At 45.9% G+C, this 24492-nt stretch overlaps 2 protein-coding genes across 3 annotated transcripts in view; one reads left to right on the top strand and one right to left on the bottom strand.

Moving 5' to 3' along the window:
- LOC137141509 (villin-1-like) overlaps positions 1–11824 on the top strand; it is a 50136-nt gene extending 38312 nt beyond the window's left edge. Inside the window, exons 15-20 of the mRNA XM_067530396.1 lie at positions 273–418; positions 1181–1325; positions 2370–2558; positions 3860–3928; positions 7752–7994; positions 9671–11824. Coding sequence (XP_067386497.1) covers positions 273–418; positions 1181–1325; positions 2370–2558; positions 3860–3928; positions 7752–7994; positions 9671–9784 — 906 coding nt within the window. The 3' untranslated portion in view covers positions 9785–11824. The remainder of the gene's footprint in view (positions 1–272; positions 419–1180; positions 1326–2369; positions 2559–3859; positions 3929–7751; positions 7995–9670) is intronic.
- Positions 11825–22982: 11158 nt separating this feature from the next.
- PLCD1 (phospholipase C delta 1) overlaps positions 22983–24492 on the bottom strand; it is an 84456-nt gene continuing 82946 nt past the window's right edge. For both annotated transcript variants that reach the window (XM_067530505.1, XM_067530504.1), the window contains exon 15: positions 22983–24253. In XM_067530505.1, coding sequence (XP_067386606.1) covers positions 24162–24253 — 92 coding nt within the window. In that variant the 3' untranslated portion in view covers positions 22983–24161. The remainder of the gene's footprint in view (positions 24254–24492) is intronic.

Below are 24492 nucleotides of genomic sequence, written 5' to 3'. Positions count from 1 at the left end.
GTGAGGATCTGGGCCTCGATGACTGCAAACAACATAGTCATAACGATGACTGACTCCTCTGCCCTTTGCAAGGGGGAAGAAAATCTCTCTGCAGAATTAACACCTCCCCTTACCAGCCCACCCACTGGAGCGGGACATAATCCCAAACACCGGGGCAGCTCTAGCTCTCTCCAGCAGAGGGCAGTGATGCACTGACACCTGGGTGACCGGCCATTAGCTCCCAGATGTTTTTTGCCAGTCTGAACCCCTCTGATCTTGTACCGCGAATGCAGGGCTGCAGCGGGGATGAGAGAGAGATGGCAAAGATGGCGGCCAACATAGTCTCCAAACGGGACAAGCAGACCATTCTGGAGGGACAAGAGCCGGCGGAGTTCTGGGTAGCGCTGGGAGGAAAAGCCCCCTATGCCAGTGACAAGAGGTAATGCATTAAGGGCTAATTCCATTGGCTGCAGTGGGTTTGCACAGCTGTAACTGAGCTGAGAGTCAGGCCTTCGCAGCAAGACTGGGTACGGATCTCCGAGCTAGACCCTCTCCCCAGAATGGGCCAACCCGGAATCCCAGATCGGAATATCCCCAAGCTCTGGACATGACCCAACACCCATTGAAATCCATGCAAAGACTCCCATTGGGCCCTGGGTCTGGCCTTTCTTGGGGAAGGGGTTGAAATCCAGGTCTGAACTAGTCTTGGGCCTGGGCTCTCCTGTCAGGGTTAAGAAGAAGGGCTGTGTGAACGCTCCTGTCGGTTTGATTGTTACAAACCTGAAACATGGACCTGGGGCACTGGAAGCTTCGGGAACCTCAACCCATTTCCGGCAAACTTGACCTCCCCACTCCAGCTAAGCTGAGTCTGGGAAAGTTAAGGGGGTCTCGGCAGGAGCCATTTGAAACCTGGCGAGTTAATGTCGCTTCAACTTGAAAGCAGGCAGATCTTGGTGGTTCGGGTGGAATTTTTCTTCAACTTCTGGGGGGACCCATTTGAACCCCAGACTTGGGGGTTCTGAACCACATGATTACACTCCCAAAAACATTCCAGCAAACCCTGCAGACCTGCCAACTTTCATCACAGCTGATGGGTGTTGCCATGTACGAGTCTGACCCCTAGTGGCCACAGCTATCATGCATGTTGGACTCAAAAGTGGGAAAAGATTTCACATCTCCTGGTTCTTCTCCTCCTGCCAAGATTCCAAGAGCCAGTGGTTCGATACCAGCCCCGCCTATTCGAGTGCTCCAACCAGACAGGGCGGTTTATCATGACGGAGGTGGTGGGCTTCTGCCAGGATGACTTGGAAGAAGATGATGTCATGTTATTAGACACTTGGGAAGAGGTCAGTGGAATTCCCCCCCCCCCCACCCTCTTTGAAATGGCAGCTGTGCATTTATGCTGGCTTGACCTATTTTAATGCAGCATTCAGTGTGACATTCAGAATAGCACCTTCCACCCAGGATCTCAAATGCTTTGCCAGTGTTTACTAAGCTTCCCAACACCCCAGCTAGGTAGGCCAGTATAATTAACAAAACCTAGATTTTTTACAACACTTCTCAGCTGTACCTCTCAAAGCGCTTTACAAAGGAGATCAGATGGGAAAACCAAGGCAGAGAGCGGCAAAGTGACTTGCCCAAAATCAGCCAGCAGGCTAGATCAAAGCTGTTTCAGAACCAAATCTGATATAGTGTGTAGGAATCAGGTAGAATCCCTTTAACTAGTTTGGGAGCCCTCTATTGCAGCCCCCCTGTCTTCTATAGGTGCAGACAACAGAACCCTGCTGAAGCCGCAGCATACATGGGTAGCTTGGCCTTGACTGTCTGCACATAGTTAATAAATGCAGCCATTTGGAGTCCTGTGTGGTCTCCTCGTGTTCTTAGAGCGCAAAGACACAAGATGGGAAAACAGGCCACTTCTGACTTTGGAGTCAATTCAGAGTCAAAGTCCCAGGGACCGTTTCAGACCCAGCAATTCTAGTTGGCATCCTGACATGCTGAGCAGGTGATTTTGTGGTTCTGCTTTGGACCCAGCTCTAGAGTGACCAGGGTCATTGTTTGTGACTGATGAATGAGCCCACTGCATATTTTCTAACCCTGAGAGGTACCATCTTGGAACCCACTTTGCTGCTGAGGCCAGCATTGTCTGCTCCTCACTTCTATGGAGCTACACATGCTTCTCAGGACACCTGCCAGGCCATCATTTAAAATATCATTTGGTTCCAGGAAATATTTGACCAATGCAGTGAACTACCAACAAAGTAAGTTCATTGTGCTATGCCTCACACATGTGCCTTGCTCTCATTATCACAATTTATGAATAGGGAGGGAGACATCCAGGTCTCGTGCAGTTCTTACCATTTGCTTGTCTTTTCCTTCTCTCACTGTAGATTTTCCTTTGGATTGGCAAAGACTCCAATGCATATGAAAGAAATGAGGCTATTTCCTCAGCCAAAGACTATTTGAAGACCCATCCAGCTGGAAGAGATTTAGCAACACCAATAATAATGGTGAAGCAAGGCTATGAACCACTCACCTTCACAGGCTGGTTCAGTGCTTGGGATCCGTATAAGTGGAGCGTAAGTTCCTGTGTCTGTACGAAAATATGTATATTTCAGAGAAGTATCAGTGGGTAGAGGTCTACATATTCTTTACTGTGTATAGAGTAAAAACTAGTGAGAACTGTTAGTTGGGGTGTATCACAAATAGAACTGGGTGAAACTTTGGTCAAAACGTTTTTCCTACAAATAAATTGCTTTTCAATTAAACGCACATTTTTTTTAAAAAATATATATCGTTGAAAATGTGTATATTTTAGTCAAAACTCCAAACACTAACACCCTGGTTCCAGTCTTGCCTAGCTCTAGTTAAAGACAAGCAGTTTAGGCCCAACATCTAGGTTGTTCAGGGGTTTGTCTATGGTTGTGTTTTTAAGTTTTCATAAAATCAAATAGGTTTGGTTTTTTAATTCATTGAACACAATCTGGCTGAAACACTGCCCTCCAGTGCTATGAAGCCAGACTCCAGTCACTTGATGGTGCTCCAGTGCAAATGAATGGAGTAGAAATAGCAAGTGAGAGAGATTAGCGTTGAAGAATTATGGCTAAGTGAAATGGGAGAAAATCACAAATAGCTTCAGCTAAACCCAAGCATTCAAAAATCATGAGATTGGCTTAAAAATTATGAGACTGTAAAAAGTAATAACTCTTGGGTTCTTTTTATTTGCCTTCTGATGTTGGAGCCTTTAGGGTTCATGTTTTCAAACTTTTCCCTGCAACCACGCAGGCTTAAAACTTTGGTTTTTAAATGGCAGCTGAGAGTCTCACATAATCCCATGACTCCGGGAACTGAGGCTTTAAGGAAAACACCAGATGTCATGAGAGTTGGCATCCCTGGACTCCGGTTTTTATCAGACAGTCTGGTTTTTGGATGCTCTGTCTGGGTGTTGCCGACTCTTGCAGAAGGGGTCGGGTGATTAAGATCCCAAAACTAGCAGATCCCAGGGGATCCCAAGAGGCAGAGTAACTGTGCCATTGTGTTTGTTCCCAGATCCCTCCCACCCACCCCCTGACAGAGAGGCAGGAGATAAATGGAGCCCATAGCAAATAGTGTAAAGTGCATTCTGCTCCAGAGCCGTGCCTTTCCATACCTATTGATGAACCCAATGATACAGTGTGAGCTCTTAATTCACTGGAAGGCCAGTGCAGATCTCAAAGCTGAAGCAGCAGTACCTGGGCTTCTGTGTCCCAAACCATGGGGTATTGACCTAGATGCCAGTTTGAGGAGCAGGAGAATGTTGTGACTGTAGTTTGAGCATGCTCCCTTAAATAAAAGTGGCCTTTTCGGTGAGTCTGATTCTCATAACTCTCTTTACTTTTAGGATGGCAAGTCCTACGAGGAGATGAAGAACAGCTTAGGAGATGTGTCTGCTATATCAGAGATCACTGTGGTGAGTGGGAAAATAACTCGTAGCTACAATATCCAAATTTTAACTGTGCTACCGTGGCCAAAAGCTTGTTTCTATTACCTGAGTGAAAAAGAATTAGGTTGCTGTTGGTAAACAGGAGATTCATAGAGTCCAAGGCCAGAAGGGACTATTGTGATCCTCTAGCCTGACTTCCTGTGTAACACAGGCCAGAGAACTTCCCCCAAATAATTCCTAGAGTAGGAGATTTTTTAGAAAAACATTCATTTTTTATTTTAAAATTGTCAGTGATGGAGAATCCACCATGACCCTTGGTAAATTATTTCAGTGGTTAATTACTCTTAACATAAAAAATGTGCACCTTCTTTCTAGTCTGGATTTGTCTAGCTACAGCTTCCAGCCATTGGATCGTGTTATAAATTTCTCTACTGGACTGAAGAGCCCATTATTAACTATTTGTTCCCCATTTATATTTATATTTATAGACTATCATCTAGTCACTCCTTAAACGTCTCTTTGTTAAGCTAAATAGGTTGAGTTCTTTGAGTCAGTCACTATAAGGCATGTTTTCTATCCTTTAATCATTCTCATGGTTTTTCTCTGAACCCTCTCCAATTTATCAACATCCTTCTTGAATTGTGGGCACCAGAACTGGACACAGTATTCCAGCAGCTGTCATACCAGTGCCAAATACAGAGATAAAATAACCTCTCTACTCCTACTCAAGTTTCCCCAGTTTATACATCCCAGGATCACATTAGATTTTTTGGCCCGAGAGTCACACTGGGAATTCATGTTCCCTTGATTATCCGTCACGACCCCCGAATCTTTTTCAGAGTCACTAATAGTCCCCCATCTTGTAAGTATGACCTACAGTCTTTGTTTCTAGATGTATACATTTACATTTAGCCATTTTAAAATCATACTGTTTGCTTGCACCCAGTTTACCAAGCGATCTGCGTTGCTCTGAATCAGTGACTTGTCCTCTTTGTTATTTACCACTCCCCCAATTTGTGTGTCATCTGCAAACTTTATTAGTGATGATTTTATGTTTTCTTCCAGGTCATTGCTAAAAATGTTAAATAACGTAGGGCCAAGAACCGATCCCTGCGAGACCTCACTGGAAATACAGCTGCTTAATGACAAGTCCCTATTTACAATTACATTCTGAGATCTATCAGTTAGCCAGCTTTTTAATCCATTTAATGTGTGCCATGTTAATTTGATATAGGTCTAACTTTTAATCAAAATGTCTTGCGGTACCAAGTCAAATGCCTGATAGAAGTCTATTATGTCAACACTATTATCTTTATCAACCGAACTTGTAATCTGATCAAAAAAAGATACCAAGTTAGTTTGACAGGATCTATTTGCCATGAATCCATATTGATTGGCATTAATCTACATTACTCTTCTTTAATTTTTTCTTAATCGAGTCCTGCATCAGCCACTCCATTATCATGACCAAGATTGATGTCAGACTGCATTTTGTGCAGGTCATCTTGTTCATCATTTTCAAGTGTTGGTTCAACATTAGCATTCTTTCAGTCTTCTAGAACTTCCCCAGTACTCCAAGACTTATTGAAAATCAACATTAATGGTCCAGTGGCTTTGGCTCTCCTAAATTCTTGGATGCAAGTTTAATCATACCTGCTGATTTTAAAACGTTCAACTGTAGTAGCTTTTGCCTAGAATCCTCCAGAGATACTAGTGGAATAGAAAATTCCATATGATGGGGCTATATCATCTGTTTGTTTATTGAACACTTCTGCCTTTTTTGAATTATTATTGATAACTGTACCATTTCCATCTTATAATGGACCTGTATCATTGTCAGGATTCTTTGTTCCTAATGTATTTTCAAATCTCCTTCTCGTTGGCCTTAAGTCTGCTGGCCATAGATTTCTCCTAATCTCCCTTTGCTTCCCTTATCCATTTTCTGCAGTTTCTAACATCTGATTTATACTCATTACTATCAACTTTCCCTTTTTTCCATTTGTTATATATGTTTTATTTTTATAGGGATTTTATAATGTTCATGCCCTGGATAGAGCAGGAAATGTGAAACCACAGTATCTAAGTTATTGTATGTTCTCCAAGTATGACCTAAGTGTCATTGTGTAACTCTCAGTGAAATACATATCATGAACCCAGAGCAGCCAGTAAGGCTCTTACTCTAGGGTCATGGGGGTCTGGGAGCAGAGGAGCTGCCTCGATCGAGGGACGGGGGTGACCGAACAAGAATGCGAACACGGCTTCAACTGAAGAAATATTGCTCATTTATTTATTCATTAGTAAAGAACAAAGTGCATAGACATAACTAATAAAAACACAAAACCAGAAAAAGATACAAAGGTCTAATATTTTCCCATGCATGCAATCATTTCTTATAGTACACAATTCTGTTACTTACTACCTCGTGCTTACAGACAGATGGTTGTTTGTAAACTCCTGGTTATCTTAAAGCAAGTGCTACTTTCATACATTACCAAAAGCGCTTCCTTCCCTAAGCCCCTTGGGCCGAGTCGACTCGAAGAAGTGTTAGCCGTCCCTTGGACGCTGCTGGTTCATAGAAGGGCTCAGTCTAGCTACCGAGGATCCCAGCAGGTTGCAGTCCAAAGTGCGACTGACTTTTGGGGTACCCTCAAGCTGATCAGTTTATTTGCTCAACCTGATCAGTTTACTTGTTCAGCTTGCCACATGTCAAAGTGACATGTCATGTTGGCACTTCCCGTTTTCCACCCAGCCGGTTGCGGTCAGCTCATGCGGTCAGCTCATCCATTCTTATTTCCGCCCTCTATTTGTGCTGTGCTAGCTCCTGGACGGCCCTTGTTAGGTCCTTTCGGCCCTTTTCCCAAGCTATATACTTCGCTATTCTATCTTAAAGCACAAACCCATTAACTATTCTTTTATATTCTACGCATATAATGATCTGTACATTCTGTGCTACACACAGCTCCCATGGACTTCAGCTAGAGCTGCACACAGTCATCTGATGGCATGGCTTGACCTTCTGGACAGCCGCTATTTAAGTTACATGTGCAAATAAATCGATGGGGAGGGATCTTTGGTGGAGCAGTTTGCACTGGCAGTGTGCAATCAGTGCTATGCACTGCTATTAATGATGGTGAAGAGATGTCAAATACCAATGACAAATGTATGGATTCCACAGAGATGGTCTTGTTTCGTATTTGTACAGCACCTGGCGCTGGTCTGTGACTGGGACTCCTGGGCGCCACCGCAAAACAAATAATGAAATAAAAATAAGATACTCTATTCAAAATTTTAGCTGGGTTACTTAGCTGTGATTGGTCACATAGGTCACGTGATATTGTTTCCATCCCTTGATTGGATCAGAGTGACTCTTAGAAGAAGATCAGGGAGAAGCTAATGGACAGCCAGTTTTTATCTGCCGCAGGAGATGCAGCAGTCTGGGGAGAGGAAACAGATAAGCATAACTATTGGGAAAAGTTCTGTCCTTTTCCTTGAAGGCTCACACAGACCTTGCCCAAGGCAGCATTAGTAGAAAAGTCAGGCTGCTGTAAGCTGTATTGACTGGGTATTTATAAAGTCTCCAATGGCCGCAGCATCTCGGTTCTACTGCCATGACATAATGTCTGATGATTGATGGGAAGCTACTATATTGAATAATATTATGGGCTACAAGTTCTCTCTGCTCCTGGAGGATCCCGGTCCCCATGTTTGATATATTAACCCAACTGATCACATACTAAGAAAAGACCCACCTGCCCCAGGCAGGAATAAACATCCCAGGAGATCAACCACCCACAGGTCAATTGCACCTGTCCAATCTCGCTTTACTGACAGACTTTCTTACACCTTGCAGGATCTTAACAACGCCAACCTGAACAAGAGACAGGCAGACAGTAAAGCTGCCAGCCCCGCCGGCTCAGGAGTGGTGAAAACTTCACCTGCATATAAACCACACCCCGACAACAGCACCAGCAACCATCACAACAACAACGCGCCTTCGTTAGTGACCAATGGAAATGGAGCCTACTCCAGAGAAGTGCTGATCAACAAGACAGTGGATGAACTTCCAGACGGCGTGGACCCTGCTAAAAAAGAGGTGATGGAATCGTTCAAGCATTGGGTTGATGCAGTTCCAGTTGAACATTGAACTTAATCTAAATCATTGACTAAGTGAGAGCAACTGCTCTCTAGGTTTATTAAGCGTTGCTTCAGGCTAAGGAAGTGCACTGGGTAACTGAGCGGGGATAGACACTAGAAGTAGGGAGTTCATCATGCTAAACACAAGGGTGATTGTTCCGTAGTGCTGATCAAAAACTGCAATTTCTGTCCCATGGGAAATTCTAATATTTCTATATTTGTTTTCATCCCAAATTGGGACAAAAAGGTGAAATAGTGAAAATTTCTTGGAACAAAAGTTTCCAAACCTCATGGATTCAGAAATATTAAACTGTTTCATTTTTTGACACTTTCAGTTGAATTAACAGGTTCCCGTACTTTTATAGTCCAGCCAGGGTACAAGGCCCATAGGGGACGTGGGCACCAGGGACCAAGAACTACAGCTCCCAGGAGGCACGAGGGCACAGAGATTAAGGTTGACCCAGAATGAAATGAAGAGTTTTGTTTTGTGTTGGCAAAATCAAATGTTTCATTTCAATTTTCCACAACAGAAAATTCTGCCAAATTTGATCTCTTCCCTTGGAAAACAGATGGTGATGAAACCCCGTGCTTGAGCAAAGGTTGCACTCAAAATTTTTCTTCTGGCCCTAATGTCTTGCCAGATACCAAAGCCAAAGACAGATAAATGTGCACCGCTCTTGCATGATCCAGGCTCAACAAGGGTTTAATCATCTGTGTTTAATCAGCATGTCTGATAACAATTGACAGTATCCATCTTCAGCTGAACTTTAGCACCACACTGCAAGAACTAACTGCACCTGTTGTACTAATGATTGCACTGGAGCCGTTCAGGAAATGGGTTTTTTCTCTCCTGTGAAAAAACTTCAGTGCAAACAAAAACGTTTGTTTTCTACAGAGTTTTTTTGGATTTCCATTGGAAACCTGAAAAATCAAACATCTTTTAAACCTTTTTAAACCTTTGGAAAATTTCAGCTGGCTGAGCAAAAATGTTTGGTTTTACTGAAAATTTTCACCTGAAAATCTCCCAAAATATTGTCCTGTAGAAATGTCCATTTTGACAAAATAGCCGTTTTCCATTTAAAATGGAAAAATGTTGATGGGGAAAAAACATTGATAGAAACATTTCAGCCATCTGTAGGTCATACCCATACCGATGGACATTCAGCCCTGTGCAGAGGGCCAGCGTGAAGTCTATGCACCAATTAAATCCTATCTGAGCTGCCAGTCAGGACCTAAGTGGTGCATAGTGGTGTTATGGACTGCTGCACAAGGACGAATGGTGCCCACTCTGCACAACAGCTGTTATGGGTGCAGTGTATGTCAAGAATCCGTGATGAAGCCGGAGTGTGTGCACATTTCAAATTGCTAGCTCCGCTTCATGCTTCTGGGCACGTCACAATTCTGCTCTATTCAACTCATCACATGCCTTTGGTCTGTAAACTCAGTGGGGCAAGGAAGTGTGTGGTTGTTACATTTCACTTGTTGTGTAGCGCTGTGTACATCAGTAGCACTGGGGCGGGCACCACAAGAACTATGCACCACTTAAGTGTTAGGATTCTGCAGAAGGGGTAAACGTCATCCTATACAAATGATGCTAGCTGAGAGTGACTGTTTCCCTGCTGTTTTCCTCTGCAGTACTACCTGTCTGATGCAGACTTCCAGGATATCTTTGGGAAATCCAAGGACGAGTTCTACCAGATGCCCAGATGGAAGCAGCAGAATGAAAAGAAACAGCATGGACTGTTTTGAAGCAGAGACTGGTCTGCACCTGATGGCTGTGTAACCAAATCATGATCTCTGTAGCCACAAGAGGGGAATGCAGATCCTTGTCAAAAACCTTTGCAAAAACCAGAACCTACCCACCCAAACCAGGCCAAGCACAACTGCAACTTCTAGTGTCAGATGAGGTTCCTGGAACTGCTCTTCCTTTCCCCCTGCAAACGTTAGGAAAATTAGGAGGTCACCTCCTGAAGATTTGACTCAATGCTTTGATATTTTCTTTCCAGTTTTGTACCCATTATTGCCAGTAACTGCAATGACCTCTCAGTGTAGAGTTAGCGCATTGTACACAGCATGATGGTTACCATGTTTTCAAAGTCGGTGTTTTCATTCTGGAAGATAAATACTGCCTGGTAAGTCGCTCAGTTGTCAGAGGTTTGAGACGAGGTACGACAAAGATGTAGTGGGAACTGGAGTAGCCAGACAAAGTATAGCAGATGAGTGATACTTACAGATGGACGGCTTCCAGCTCCTACTAGCAGCTTTTTTCCAATAAGGATCAAGGATAATAAATGGTTGAGTAAAGTTCATAACTTGACATGGTAAAAATTCATCCGAACCTGGCTTGAAAATCACATTTTTATGTTTATGAAATGACTTCTTTGAAAAGAAAGCAGGGATGTGTAGGACCAGGGGCTGTTTCAATTTCCAGAACTGAGGCAGGCTCTGAGTTTTGCAATCGGAGCTGCGTGCTGAATCCTTGCTTTGTACAGAGCCCCGTTGACACCAGTGAGATTCACATGGATAGAAGGGTCTGCCTGCGTGCATCCGATTGCAGGATCAGAATCTTAGGGGAGCTATTAGGTTTTCATTAGTATAATTAGGAACAGAAAGTGGTCCTTAGACACTTTTGTCTCTGTCTGCACTCTCAGTGGCTGTCACCACATTCTGCATTGGGTGCAAAGAGCACATACCATATCACTTTTGGAATTTGGAATTGGGGCCACAAGGGTAATCGCAATTGAATGGATCCAGCTGTAAAAAAAAAAAAAAAAAAAAAAAAAGTGTAAAAAGGGCAACGTTTTCAGCTTTGTTCCATTCAAACTCTAGCGCTGATTTCACATAAACAACCCAAAGTCATGCTTTAAGGATGTTCTCATGGGCAATGGGCTCATTTCAATAGGCTAAACTCTGCCCACCTGAGAAAGCTACTGGCCCATGGCTCCCAGAGATAAAAAAGACTGGTGGGTTTGTGGGTAGTTGATGAGATCGCTAAAAAAATAATTTTGTAATAATGTATGGCCGGATTGTCAGCACTGGAGCTGGAAAACTTCTGTCTATCCAGGCCAATGCCTTGCAAGCTTCCCCTATAATGCTCTGCCAATATGCCTTAACCCTGATATAAAGCACCACCTCTAGAAGTGAGAGCGGGTACTTCATTTTCCTGCGTGCCCATTCAGGCATTGGCCTGGCTCCTGCATCCTTGCCAAAAATGACTTTTTTTTAAAAATGATGTAACCATTTTTCTTATTATCTGTAGTAATACACACCAGCTGCTCTGCCCCCTTGTCCATTGTAGAACTGGACGAAGGACCCTCAGGCACTGTTCTTGCACACTAGCCAGGTCTATACAGATCAATTAGTGTGCAACATGGTGCAGGTTAGACATCACACCCCTAGAGTGTGCATTGCTGTACAGTGCGGACAAGACTTTAAGCCAACAACTCCTATCGTACAGACACCAGCGTGTCACGTTTTGGTTGCTGCTGAGCGAAGGCTGGATTGGAATTGGTGGTCTAAACGTGATAGGTTCTAAATCGTCTTGTATTTAAGAAGTGGTAACAATAGTCACTCTGATTTCATGCTCAATACCTGAATAGTTATTTACTGTATTGTTGCTGTCCCTAGTTTACTTTAAGGGCCTGGTCCAAAGGTGACTCATGTCAAAGGGAGGGGTGTCTGTGAGGTATAGAGCACAGCCAGCATGGCTACAACAACACTACACATTCAGGTGCTGGACAATTAACGTAACAGCCACACTCGATCAGACCAATGGTCCATCTCTTCCAGTAGCCCGCTTTCCATCAGTGGGTGGTGATAGATGCTTCAGAGGGAATGAACAGAACGGGGCAATTTATCATGTGATCCATCCCATCATCCAGTCCTAGCTTCTGGCAGTCAGAGGCTTAGGGACACCCACAGCATGGGGTTACATCCCTGATCATCTTGGCTAATAGCCATTGATGGCCCTACCCATCATGAACTTATCTCATTCTTTTTTTAACCCAGTTATACTTTTGGCCTTCACAACATCCCCTGGCAATGAGTTCCACAGGCTGATGGTGCATTGTGTGAAGTACTTCCTTTTGTTTGTTTTTAAACCTACTGTCTATTAATTTCATTGGGTGACCCCTGGTTTTTGTGTTACATGAAGGAGTAAATTGCTCTTCCTTATTCATTTGCACAACACCATTCTTGACTGTATAAACCGCTATCAAATCCCCCTTTAGTCTTCTCTTTTCTAAGATGAACAGTCCAAGTCTTTTTAATCTCTTTTCATATGGAAGCTGTTCCATACCCCTAAACATTTCTGTTGCCCTTTCTCTGTACCTTTTCCAATTCTAATATATCTTTTTGGAGATGGGGCAATCAAATCTGCAATGCAGTATTCAAAGTGTGGGATACTATGGATTTATATAGTGGCATTTTGATATTTTCTACCTTATTATCTATCCCATTTGTAATGGTTCCTAACATTCTGCTAGCTTTTTTTACTGCCGCTACACACTGAGCAGATGTTTTCAGAGAACTAGCCACAGAGAGTCCAAGATCTCTTTCTTGAGTGGTAAAAGCTCATTTAGACCTCCTCACTTTGTATGTGTAGCTGGGATTGTTTTCCAGAGGGCATTACTTTGCATTTATCAACATTGAAATTTCATCTGCCATTTTGTTGCCCAGTCACCCAATTTCGTGAGATCCCTTTGTAACTCTTCCCAGTCAATTTTGCACTTAACTATCTTGAGTAGTTTTGTATCATCTGTGAACTTTGCCATCTCCCTACTTACCCTTTTTACAGATCATTTATGAATCTGTTGAACAGCACTGGTCCCAGTACAGGTGCTTGGAGGACTCTGCTGTTCACCTCTCTCCATCATGAAAACTGACCATTTAGTCCTACCGTTTGTTTCCTTCCTTCAACCAGTAACTGATCCATGAAAGGACCTTCCCTCTTATCCCATGACCACTTTTACAAGCCTTTGATGAGGGACCTTGTCAAAGGCTTTCTGAAAGTCCAGGTACACTATATCCACTGGATCACCTTTGTCCACATTTGTTGACCCCTCAGAGAATTCTAATCGATTGGTGAGGCACAATTTCCCTTTACAAAGGCTGTGTTGACTCTTCCCCAATATATCATGTTCATCAAGGTGTCTGATACATCTGTTCTTTACTATAGGTTCAGCCAATTTCCTTGGTACTGAAGTTAGGTGTCCCAACCTATAGCTGCCAGGATTATCGCTGGAGACTTTTTTAGAAATCGGCATTACATTACATTAGCTATTCTCATGTTGTCTGGTACAGAGGCTGATGTAAGCGATAGGTTACACATCCTAGTTAGTTCTGCAATTTCATATCTGAGTTCCTTCAGAACGCTTGGCTGGATACCATCTGGTCCTGGGTGACTTATTACTGTTTAATTTATCAATCTGTTTCAAAACCTCCTCTACTGACATCTCAATCTGGGGCAGTTCCTCAGATTTGTCACCTAAAAAGAATGGCTCAGGTGTGGGAATCTCCCCCCATCCTCTACTGTGAAGACTGCTGCGAAGAATTCATTTAGCTTCTCTGCAATGGCCCTATCCTCTTTGAGTGCTCCTTTAGCGCCTTAGTCATCCATTGGCCCCCCTGAGTGTTGGGCAGGCTTCCTGCTTCTGCTGTTCTCATTCAATGACACTTTACTGGCATGAAAAGTTCCATAAGCATCACCGGGCTGTAAAGGGAAATACAGACTCTGAGGTGGGTCTGAGTCACTCTGGATGTGTGTGTTTAGGGTGTGATTCCCTGGGGCCATTTGTCAGCCGTCTCCCTTCCTCATGCCATGGCAGGTTGCTACAGGGCATGAGGCCAGCTCGCCTTTCTCCCTTAGTAGTTCCTCATCGCTGTTTGAGGAGATTTCTTTGAGGATACCTACCGTGAATCTCAGCAGCTCTGCCTCAACTGGAGGCTCAGCACCACGTGCGTTTTTAAGTGGTGGAATCTAACTTTGCTGATGCAGCTACAGTGGGCAGCACCTCCATCATGTATGTCCAAATTCCTTAGCCAGGACTCCAGTCAAATAGTGGAAGGGAACAGGTGGTCCGGTTCATCACTGACTTCATCTCATTGAATGCTACAGTCAATAAGAAGGGCGGGTAGTCCGCCCCACAGGGGCTCACAACAGGATAGAAAGAAACTTTCGACCCCTTGTCAAACCTGCTGTCTGGTGCCCACATTTTTCACTCACCATTTTCGCACCATCTCAGAGGAGCTGATCACAGCAGCCCAGCAGCTGGTTATGTAAAAATTCCCTTAGCGGGGTCACAGGTGGGGTTCAGACCAGAGGCCTCACGTGTCACGTAAGCCTCTATGGGTTGAGTGAATTCTTTGTCTCCAGGGGTGCCAGGTTTGTATAATTTTGGTGGTGCCCAGAACAGGTCCAAGTCCCACCCCACCCCCACCTGCCTTGTAAGCCCCTGGGGGGGACACTGGCCAGGCCTATGGGGGAGAGGGGTGGGGCCAGCCACTGCGCTGCTTGGGGAGGAGTGGCTCCTGGCCAGGCTGCTGGGAGAAGGAGCAGGGGTGGGAGGGGAGAGTAGCCAGCCGCTGTGAGCGTGTCCAGGGGGTAGGGAGAGGGACAGAATGGCTGGGCCACCCTAGTCGGTGGGGGCTGCTGCGCTCTGCCCCTCCATGGCCAAGCGCCACTGGAGGCTCCGTGGCCAGCCCCCAGCAGCCCAGAGATATTAGTGGAGCCCAGGCCCGTATAACTCGCCACCTCTGCTTACCTCAGCCTTTCGTGTGTTAGCTTTGTGGCATCAGGCACAAGAGAAAAACTTCAAATTTTTGAGTAAGAGGGGATTGGCTGACTCCTGAGATTGTTGGAGAAAGAGTTCGAGAGCTGGCTGAAAACGTCCACCTTGATTGGTCTGAAAAGAGGGTGTTTCAAGGAAGACAAATTTGAAAGAAAATTCGTTGATGAAAAATTTGGGGTTTTCATTGGCAAAACGTAGGTCAGATGCACATGGGTCAGGGATGGGCAAGGTCTATGTGGTCCTGCCTCAGCACAGGGGTGAGCCTAGCTGACCTCCCAAGGGTCCATCCACTTCTACATTTCTATGAGTCTATGAAAACAAAAGTTTTTCAGCACCTGAAAACCAAGAATGTCTTCGTAGTTCAACAAAAGCCTGACCCTTTTAATGGGAACTCCACCCATAAAATAAACACCTTCCCCACTAGCCCTCAGTCACTGGTTCAAATCCCACTCTCAGCAAGAGCAAAAGGTGCTGCTGTCTGCAGGGGGGGGAGGGGCTGACGTGCGTGTATATCACACATTCATCTTCCAGCACTGTTAATGGAGACACCGAGGAGGTTGGTGACCTGCCCAGGGTCAGAAGGAGAGTGGGGTAGAAGAGCAATAGTTTGACACCCACCACTGGTTCAGTCCAATCACAACTGTCCATTTGTATCACACTTATGCAGCCTTATCAGGATGAGAAAAATGGGGCTGTGTAATACCCTGTCTACTTCTAGTGGCTGGCTCCAGCAATGCGCTACTTACTCTCTGCTAATGTATTCTCCTTTACATCAGAGGGGGTAGAGGCTTCCTGCTAATTTCCTGATGGATCTCACCCCTTTACAGTTAGATATGTCCCAGGTTCGTGTTTGGCCATCCAAATCAGCCTCACTGAGAGCTGAGCTCTAAGCAAGCACCTACAAATACAAACAGGCGGCTAGCAAGGCCTTATGAAAACATCTGCGTGTGGTACCCAAATCCCACTGACTTTCAGCACTTAAATACTTTTGTAAGTCTGGTCATCAGTGCCCAGCACCAAAGCTAGTAGGAACTTGATCAAGATCAAAACAATGTACCAAGCAGAGTAGGAGGAAGAGAATAAAACATTCCCCAGAGGAATCTATTAGGGAAGCAAAGTGAGAGCCCATTTAATCAAGCCGCAGATAAGGAGCTACATCAGCTGGGCAAAGAAGAAAGAGCAACACGGATGTGGGGACAGCTACTGATGCATGAATAAGGAACAAAGGCACAAATCACCTGGCTGTATCATCCAATTTTTATTGCATGAACACCAAATATGATCAATCAGTGTATGTCATCCCTGAAAAGTGGCTAGATGGCTACACCCAACCGTATTCATCTCCTATACACATCACATTTGTGTGAGTTGCCCTTCACATCTCCAGAATTAATCAATTACATGTTGCTGCTTGATAGAGTGCAGTGAATCTTGTTTAAAAGCTTTGCACCTGGGCCTTAGGTATAGAGTATGGTTGATTCAGGAGAGATAAACGTGCAACAGGATGTGGGAGATTAGTCTGTTTCACTCCAGGTTACTTTCACTCTTGCTGTTTTAACTCATGGGTTTGAGTGTTGTTGCTGTCACTCCAAAGCTGGTAGGTCATTTTATAAACAATACATCAAAAGTGATATTTTAGCCAGCTGGAAAAATAGTGCTCTTATCTCCTGTGTAGAGAGTGGATTAATCAGCTGTATGTAGTTCAGAACTGCCGAGAAAAATGGTATTTCACGGACACACAGCTAGACTTTTATAACACCTGCCAGCTTCAGAGCCATGTCTACCATAGCCTTCCGCTCTGCTGCTGCTAGCCCAATGATGCTGATCTTACATTCATAGAGCACTTGTCATCACAAAGGATCTAGAGAGCTTCATTCCACGCCCTGCAAATTAGCCAGAGATTACTTCGCTCACTGCCGGCCTGACACACAGCAGCGGTTGAACAATGCACAGCAACGCTATTGAACGGATGTAGGAGAGGGAATGAAGAAGCCTGCAGCTAAGGGAAACAGAAAGAGGCAGAATGAATGGCTCCCACCAAACTGGAATGGAGTCAGGATGCGAATACCTGGCCTAATGCCCTTCCTCTTAAAAAAATCAACAGGTTCTTTAACAACCCTAGGGGAGTAGGATGTTGGCTTAACATCGACCCCGACAGCTCACTCCTCCTCAACCTTCAGATATGTTGTTGCTTCATCCCCTGTTTATCCACAGAACTTGTAAAACACAGGCAGAGTTGGTGCCTGGGTAATTTGTCCAGCTCCTGGAATCAAAGATTACACTGAGTCTCTCGACCAAAGCGCGACTGCAGTGGGTCGCATCCCAACCTTTACCAGACAAAGACTCGAGGTCACAACAGCACAAAGTTTCAGGCTCCCCCTGCAACTAGCCATAAAGGAAAGAATGGGGGCTACGTAGCCCACTGCTCAGTCTGCGTTACACATCCAGCTCTGTGCCTGTATCTACAGACTGGGAATGTTACAGCCCCAGCTACAGAGCCTTGGCTTTTTAACTTAAGTGGCAGCAGCTCATGGTTTAGCTTGGGAGGTCCCCAGTTCAACCAGCAGCTTCCAGGGGGCTGGCATCAGAGGTGCAACCCCCTGACCTTGTATTGCAGTCCCCATCTACTACTGGTGATTGTTAGAAATTATCACACAGGTTGTCCCGGGCGTGGAGACGGAACCCTTTATTGGAACCCTTTATTGCCTGCTCGTTCCACCTCGACGCCGTGAGTGAGCAACGAGGGGGTTACTTTACAATTCTTGTACCCATACCAGTATGTAAATGTATACATTTCCAGCAACTCCCCATAGACCCTTATTTGGTTACATTGACACCTATAAAATGAATATTAACAACTGCATGATGAATATAGTTATACCCGCCCCTGTTCGTTGTTTACAGGATTACCAGACAGAGGGCAGGCACATCACCTTAAAACCTGTACATTTTACACTAACATTCTTTGAAGTAAAGGCATGCCAGGGGGAGAAGGAAGATAATGCTTTCTTCCCACCAAGGCCTTGCTCAGAAATAGCAATAGACTCAGCCCCTGCGCAGATGGCCAGGCAGGGAGGAGAAGAAAAGAGAGAACTGACTAGCTAAAATTCACACCAATTAACGGAAACAAGGTTTGCCCTGGCCTTGACCCCGTTCCCTGTAATTTAGGCCTGACCACTCGTCCAGCTTTAACTCTTTACTCTCCTACAGTTATGATTTCCATATGGCAGAGTGTCTGCATTTCTTTTCTGCATCTTCAGAGGCAAAGGCAGTGGTGGTGGGTGACTGTTACTGGAACAGAGAGGTGCTCCCATGATCCCCAGGCCTAGCTAAAGGCTTGCACCGTGCTGAGGAGGGAGGCACCAGGGCCATGTGCTGCACTCCTGTAAACAGCTGAAAAATTACACCGTCCCCCTCAATCATGGCAGAACAAGTCACAGGCCGACATGTTCCTTCCTCCAGCTAAGCTGACCATTTCCATTGCCTGCATTACCGTGGTGTGAGGCACATTTGCGCCGAGTGAGTTAAAAATATAGCGTCTATTAAGACTTAAGTGCTGAGACTACCTTCTGCCAAAGAGCTGATTATCATCAAGGAGCCACATGGCCCAAAGCACTGGCCATTGGCTCTGTGTCCTTTATCTGTACATCACCAGTTTGAACACAGACCTGATTTGTAGCTTCCTGTTTCTCTTTAATGACATTTCACCCATAACATGAAGCTAACTAATAGGCACGACATCTTACGTGTGGAAGGTATTTCACATGAAACCCTTCTGCCAGACAGAGCCGGCAGCAAGAAAGGGCCGGGTTCTATAACTAGGGGTTTCTGTCAATGATACAACACCAAACCAGCTCGAGCCCCCACCCAGTCACCTGGGAAATCCCACACTATCTCCTGGGTGCCCCCCAAAAGGCAATACTTCCCCTCTCGCAAGCACAGAGTCTGAGTGTAGAAAGTAAACCTTTTAATACAAGGAAGGAACAGCCCTGATTTGGGAAAACAGTGTCAACAGAATTCCTGAACTCAATGAGCAGAACACACCTCACCCCAGAGAACATGGGGCGTGTCCTTCACCTCTCCCTTCTCACTGTCCCCTGCCCATCCTGGTTTGTTCACCTCTTGGTTGAGGGGGCTTGACCAGTTCCATCTCCTGCCATCTGCAGCTCCCAACTGTTGCTGGCTCCTGGCATCTCTGGGTCCTCTCTGATGTTTGTCAGTCAAAGTTTCCCAGTTCCTTTAGTGATTTCAGCTCTTTGTGAATTTCAGCTTATGGGAAAACCTTCTACTGACACAGGAGCAACGTCGCTGCTTTTTAACAAGACTCCAAAAGGAATGATTCGTTCTACCTTTTAACAGTGGGAGGAAATAGTCAATGCATGCCTGAGAATAGCCCTTTGCCAGAACTAGTACAGCCTCAGCAGGAGACCCTCCAACCCCGCCTGCTTGATTTTACAGTCTCTGGCATCCGAACGCCTCCTTAGCTGAGTTCTGTGCAGATGAGAGTGAATCTTTCATCAAAACCGACTAAGCACAGTTCTGCTGCCATTTGTTTACACAGCAAGGAGACAACATCTCGTTACCCCTGCAGTGAACACTCCAGTGACCTGTAACCCAACACCAGCCAAAACTGACCATTTCCCATCCTGCTGCTCAGCACCTCGCTGTGCTTACACAGATTCAGAGCCCGTGCAAATAAAATGCCCCTCCCCCTTCAGCTGCCAGCTGAAAGGGGAGGGTCACTCAGACCTTGCTGACACACAGATCACCCCTTTCTCGTTCAGGTAAACGTTGTCCTGAACCAGTCATGCTATCAGCAGGAATGTGGGGATGACATCAGCACGTCATTGCTGGTCATAGTTACATCAGGGTGTATAGATGGGGATGCCGCTTGCCTCTTTTAAGCCAGACAGTCCCCGTGGGGGATGATGATTTGTCCCACATCCAGTACTGAACCAAACCAGCTGTGGTTTTTGTCCCCGTATCAGACTGGGAACCCCATTTTGAAGAGCTCGCCACTCCCCCCCGCCAGCGTGCGAAGCCATGCCAGCAGGGACTGGGCAGCACGCTCTTCAAAAGGGCGTCCCCCCACGCGGCAGGACCTCCCACGTGCCATCACACCAGCAGCAGCGGGGCCCCCGCGGCTCCCGGAAGTACTGGAACATCCAGCAGGCCGAGAGTGCGTCCGTGACCGCCCTAGCGTAGAGCGACACGCACTAGCGCAGCTCAGGCTAGCAGCTCATGCCCGAGCCCACCTGCCGCCCAGGGTCGGAGCTTGGCTGTCAGCCCAAGCCACTGCCCATGCAGCAACGTGCACACTGCTACCTTTAGCATGGTGCGAGTCTGTCTACCCGAGCCGGGAATCACAGCCCAGCGGCCGTGCAGACCTACTCCTGCCTACCACAGCACTGTTCACGGAGGACTAGATTCACCAGGGGGGATGTAGGCACCAAAAGGGGCTGTCAGGCCTTTAAGTCCAACATTTAGGTCTCCCTTTCATTCACTAAACCACCACTGAGTGCCCCCGAGCCCTGTAGGTGTCTGAAGTCCCCATGGCATCTAAGTGTCTGGCGGTAAAATCCCCGTGGTGCCAGGCGCAAAGCCATCCACATCCAGAGGCCCCCCCCCCAGCAGCTCCGTGCCCAATCCCCAGTGGGATTTGTAAACTAGGCTTCTCCCCCCCCCACACACACACACACATTGCCCTGGGGTGGGGTCCCAGCACACCTACTGGCCTGGGGCCCCCACAAACCAGAGCCGCGGTGGCTATAGCAGGGTATTGCTCTTGCCAGCTGAAGCTATTCCACTTTGTATAAACAATTAACTAGTCAGTGAGTCAAAGCCCTACTTGACAGCCCAGTGGTCAGGGCCCGGAGCTGGGTTCAAGTCCCTGCACAGAGTCAGACAAAGCAGGGATTTGAACTTGGGTCTCCCACATCCTGAGTGCACCCACCAGTGGGCCCTGGGGCACTACCACCGCCTCCTTGGGTTTTCTTGATAACAGGCTAACCTGGTTTAGCAGCAGTAGACACCTCCCTCTGGCCTGGCATTAAGTGCCCAACTCCCTTTGAGGGGTGGGGATTGCCCCCTCCCTCTCCTCAGCATTTCCGATTAACTAGCTTAATTATCATTAGCTTAGGCAGCTGCCCTCTCAGCAGGTTGGCAGCCATGAATCCGGCACCTCACTCTCCTCAGGCATTGTGTAGGGAGCCTGGGTGTCTGACTTAGGGCTGTGAATTCCCCTAGGGAGCAGGGTGCTGAGCGCTGCAATGGCTGGGTCCCCCTTGGGATTCCAGCCCCCCCAGCACACCTAGAAATATTCATTGGGGCCAGCTCCTCACACGGGTAGCCCCACTGAAGTCCATGGGACAGCTTGTTTGAGCAAGAGTTACTGCAACCCAGGGAAGTTGGCAGGGTGGGGGTCCCGCAAATACGGGCCCTGCACAGCAACGCTATGGTGCGCCTCTAAAGCACAGCTCAGCTCATCGCACTTTACGAAGGAGGTTAAAAAAAATAAAATTTCATGATCCCTGTTTTACAGATGAAAAAACTGAGGCCCAGAGAGGCCACAAGGTTTTCCTACAAGTCATCCCAGTGACCCATCACAACCACCCCCAATGCCGGGACATTACTCTCGCCCCCCCATAGGGGCACCATTGCCTCTCCCAGGCCTTGGTTCCCCTCTGACTTTTAAGCAGCTGCTCTGAGCAGCAGGGAAGGCCTGGTTGCCTCTTTAACATAACAGAGGGCCAGCCGAGCTAAATTTGAGTGGCACTGTGACTTTTTCCACCAGATCAAAGTGCCACTCATGCCAGTTTGGCCTGGCTGCCCCTCCGTCATGACAGAGGGTCAACCAGGCTAAATCAGCAGCCCCAAGTTTATGAAGAGGAAGATGGGCAGATTATCTCAAGCAGCCTCTGGGGCTGTCCCCATCCATGCTGGGGAAATAGGAAGCAGCAGCAACAGTCTGCACCAGTGCAGAGTGCAAAGAAAGGAGGGCCTACTCCATGCCCCAGGCTGACTAGTGGTGAGATACCCTTGGCTCCAACCTCAGTCCCACTCTAAGATGGGACCAGCCCACCAACCCCTCACAAGCAGGCAGGGGAAAGCAGAGATGCAGACAATTTTTGTCTCTACATTGATTTTTTTTTTCTGAAACAACACACCTTCTCCCCAGCTGGTAAACACCACCCACCTGGAGTCACTGAATGTCCTAAGAGGTTAAAAACCTCACGGTTAGCTCACCACCAGTTTGTAACAAATTCATGCACTACAGGAAGCCAGCATGGAGGCCCTGCGCTCTCAACTCCAAAAACAACACCATCAGAGCTAAAAGGTAAAGTCCTGCTGTGGAAAGCCTTGTTTTGTTGTGCTAAGATTGATTCCAAAGACCGGAGCAGGCTATTTGTGGCCGTTCTTATATGAGGCACCTGGGAAGCCAGGTGGGCCCGCTTGATTGCAACAAGATTATAAAAGTGACACATGGGCTTATACTCTGGGACATTTTGTTACCCAGCAAGGGACAGCTTAGTGTGCTAGTGGGGTGGGGTACTCCTGAACCAGGAGCACTCTATAGTGGCAGTGCATGCTCTCAGAGAGACCTTGGACTAAGATGCTGTTAGATTTTTTGCAGCAATATACTGAGTTTGTAGCAAACAGGGCTCTGCTGGACTACATCTTATCTGCTTGCACCTTTGTTTCTAGCACTTGTGCTCCTTTAGCTGCCAGTAACTAATTTAAAGTAAGGGTTTGGCTGGGCATTTTTAATGATTATACACAAATCCTAGGTCCCCAAACAATTGAACAGCCTGTGGCTTAGACCACCAGCCAGTGGCAGTACACAGAAGGCAGGCTAACATACCTGCTAGCTTATCCTGCTGCAAAATATATCTTCCACCAGACGCCCTAGTGAAGAGAGGGGTTTTGCAGAATATCCTAAAGGTCACTAAGCTGGGGTATCTGGGGCCAAGAGTGTGGGGGAGTGAGTGGAGTATGACAGAGACACTGACATCTTTCCTTCACCCTACCGCTTTGCGTCTCTTATTGGGTCGTGCATTAGAACAAGGTGAAACTGACTAGGTGTGGACAATGAAACAGACAGGTGTTACGTTTTTGTGGAATGCATTGTCAAAAGAAAAATGAAATCAGATCTTTTTCAGAATTCTTCCATTTTTAATAGTCTGAAGTACAATCAGTAACACAAGTGGGGACAATTTTTGAAAATATATTATTTTATCTCTTCATTATTCCGCTAGCTCTGTAGCTGTATTTTGGAAAAAAACAAAAGACCCCACACACCTTACAACATAAATACTGCATTCATTTTCAGAGAGCTGCTATATACCGTTACTGTGTTATGATGTTCCGTTCCAGTCAGTGAAAATAGAACTAGATAAACATTTAAAATGATTCTTTCTACTGCCTTTTTCTCAGCATCTCCAAAGATGGTTTCCATAAAAACTGAAAATGTTTTTACAAATTGTACTTAAAAAAACACAAACTTCCATACAACTTTCCATACACTTACACTTTCTTCTGTAAAATTAATTCTCTGTGATCTTAAGTGGCTTTCATCCTGTGTTTAAAAAAAAATCCTCGCTTACAGCTTCTTCTGTCCTTCGAAGAATATGACTCAGCACTGTTCATACCGAATGCAAATTGACTTGGAGCTATAGCACATCAGTGGAGCAGTATTTATATATTTTTCATAATATTACAAAATAAAAGTGATCTTTGTAGTGTAGCTCTTTTACTGTAGTAAAGAGGACAGAACTGTGCCTCAGTTTAGGATTTAAAAGAGTGGAGTAGGGACCTGGTCTGAAGTCGACAGGTGTCTATCCACTGACTTCATTGGTCTTTGGATCAGGGGCTATTTGCCTGCTATGTATTGCTTATACAAAATTTGGATGTGCATCTTTACAATGACAGGGATGCAAGGGGTCACATCTGCTCTGCACTGACCAAATACAACACCCTTAACTAAATCTAAAACCCATTTAACAACCCCAAATTGCTCTATAAAAATGGGAGTAAAAATAACAAGAATTACAGTTCATTAAAAATCAAAATATGTTGAATAGTTGCAAAATTATTATTAACAAACATCTCAATAGGAATGTCAGAACATTTTCAGCATAATGAACAGAGGCTGTATACATAATAAAGGGTATTTTTAGCACCATGGGATTCAGGTTGCACTGATCTATACCTCTTCCAAGCCCAGAGAAGGCACTGGGGATTGCATAATGTCGGGATGACAGCAGATTTTGCTCTTTAGGTTCCTTTTTAGTCTGTAGCACTGTCCATTGATTCTTGAAAGATGGGTTCATCTGCTGTTTCTACTTATTGTCCAGAATATTAATGTGCACAAAAAGCATGGCTGATGGATACGGGTCCCCATTCTTGGTCAAAAGATGAATGTGGCGGTAGCCTGGAATGAGAAGAAAAATGGTCACTCACCTTTCGTAACTGTTGTTCTTCGAGATGTGTTGGGCATGTCCATTCCAAGCAGGTGTGCACGTGTCGTCGGAAGGTTTTTTTCCCCCCAGCGGTACCCGTCGGGTTGGTGCAGGTGCCCCCCGGAGAGGTGCCCTCATGGCGTGGTATAGAGGCCTGCCAACCCGCCACCCCTTCAGTTCCTTCAGCTCCGACAAGCGGGCTAGGCCGGTG

This window comes from Emydura macquarii, unplaced genomic scaffold (assembly GCF_026122565.2).
Source record: "Emydura macquarii macquarii isolate MOO-44397 ecotype Brisbane River unplaced genomic scaffold, CSIRO-AGI_Emac_v2 contig_3080, whole genome shotgun sequence".
Taxonomy (NCBI): domain Eukaryota; kingdom Metazoa; phylum Chordata; order Testudines; family Chelidae; genus Emydura; species Emydura macquarii.
This window is presented reverse-complemented; position numbering and strand designations above follow the sequence as displayed.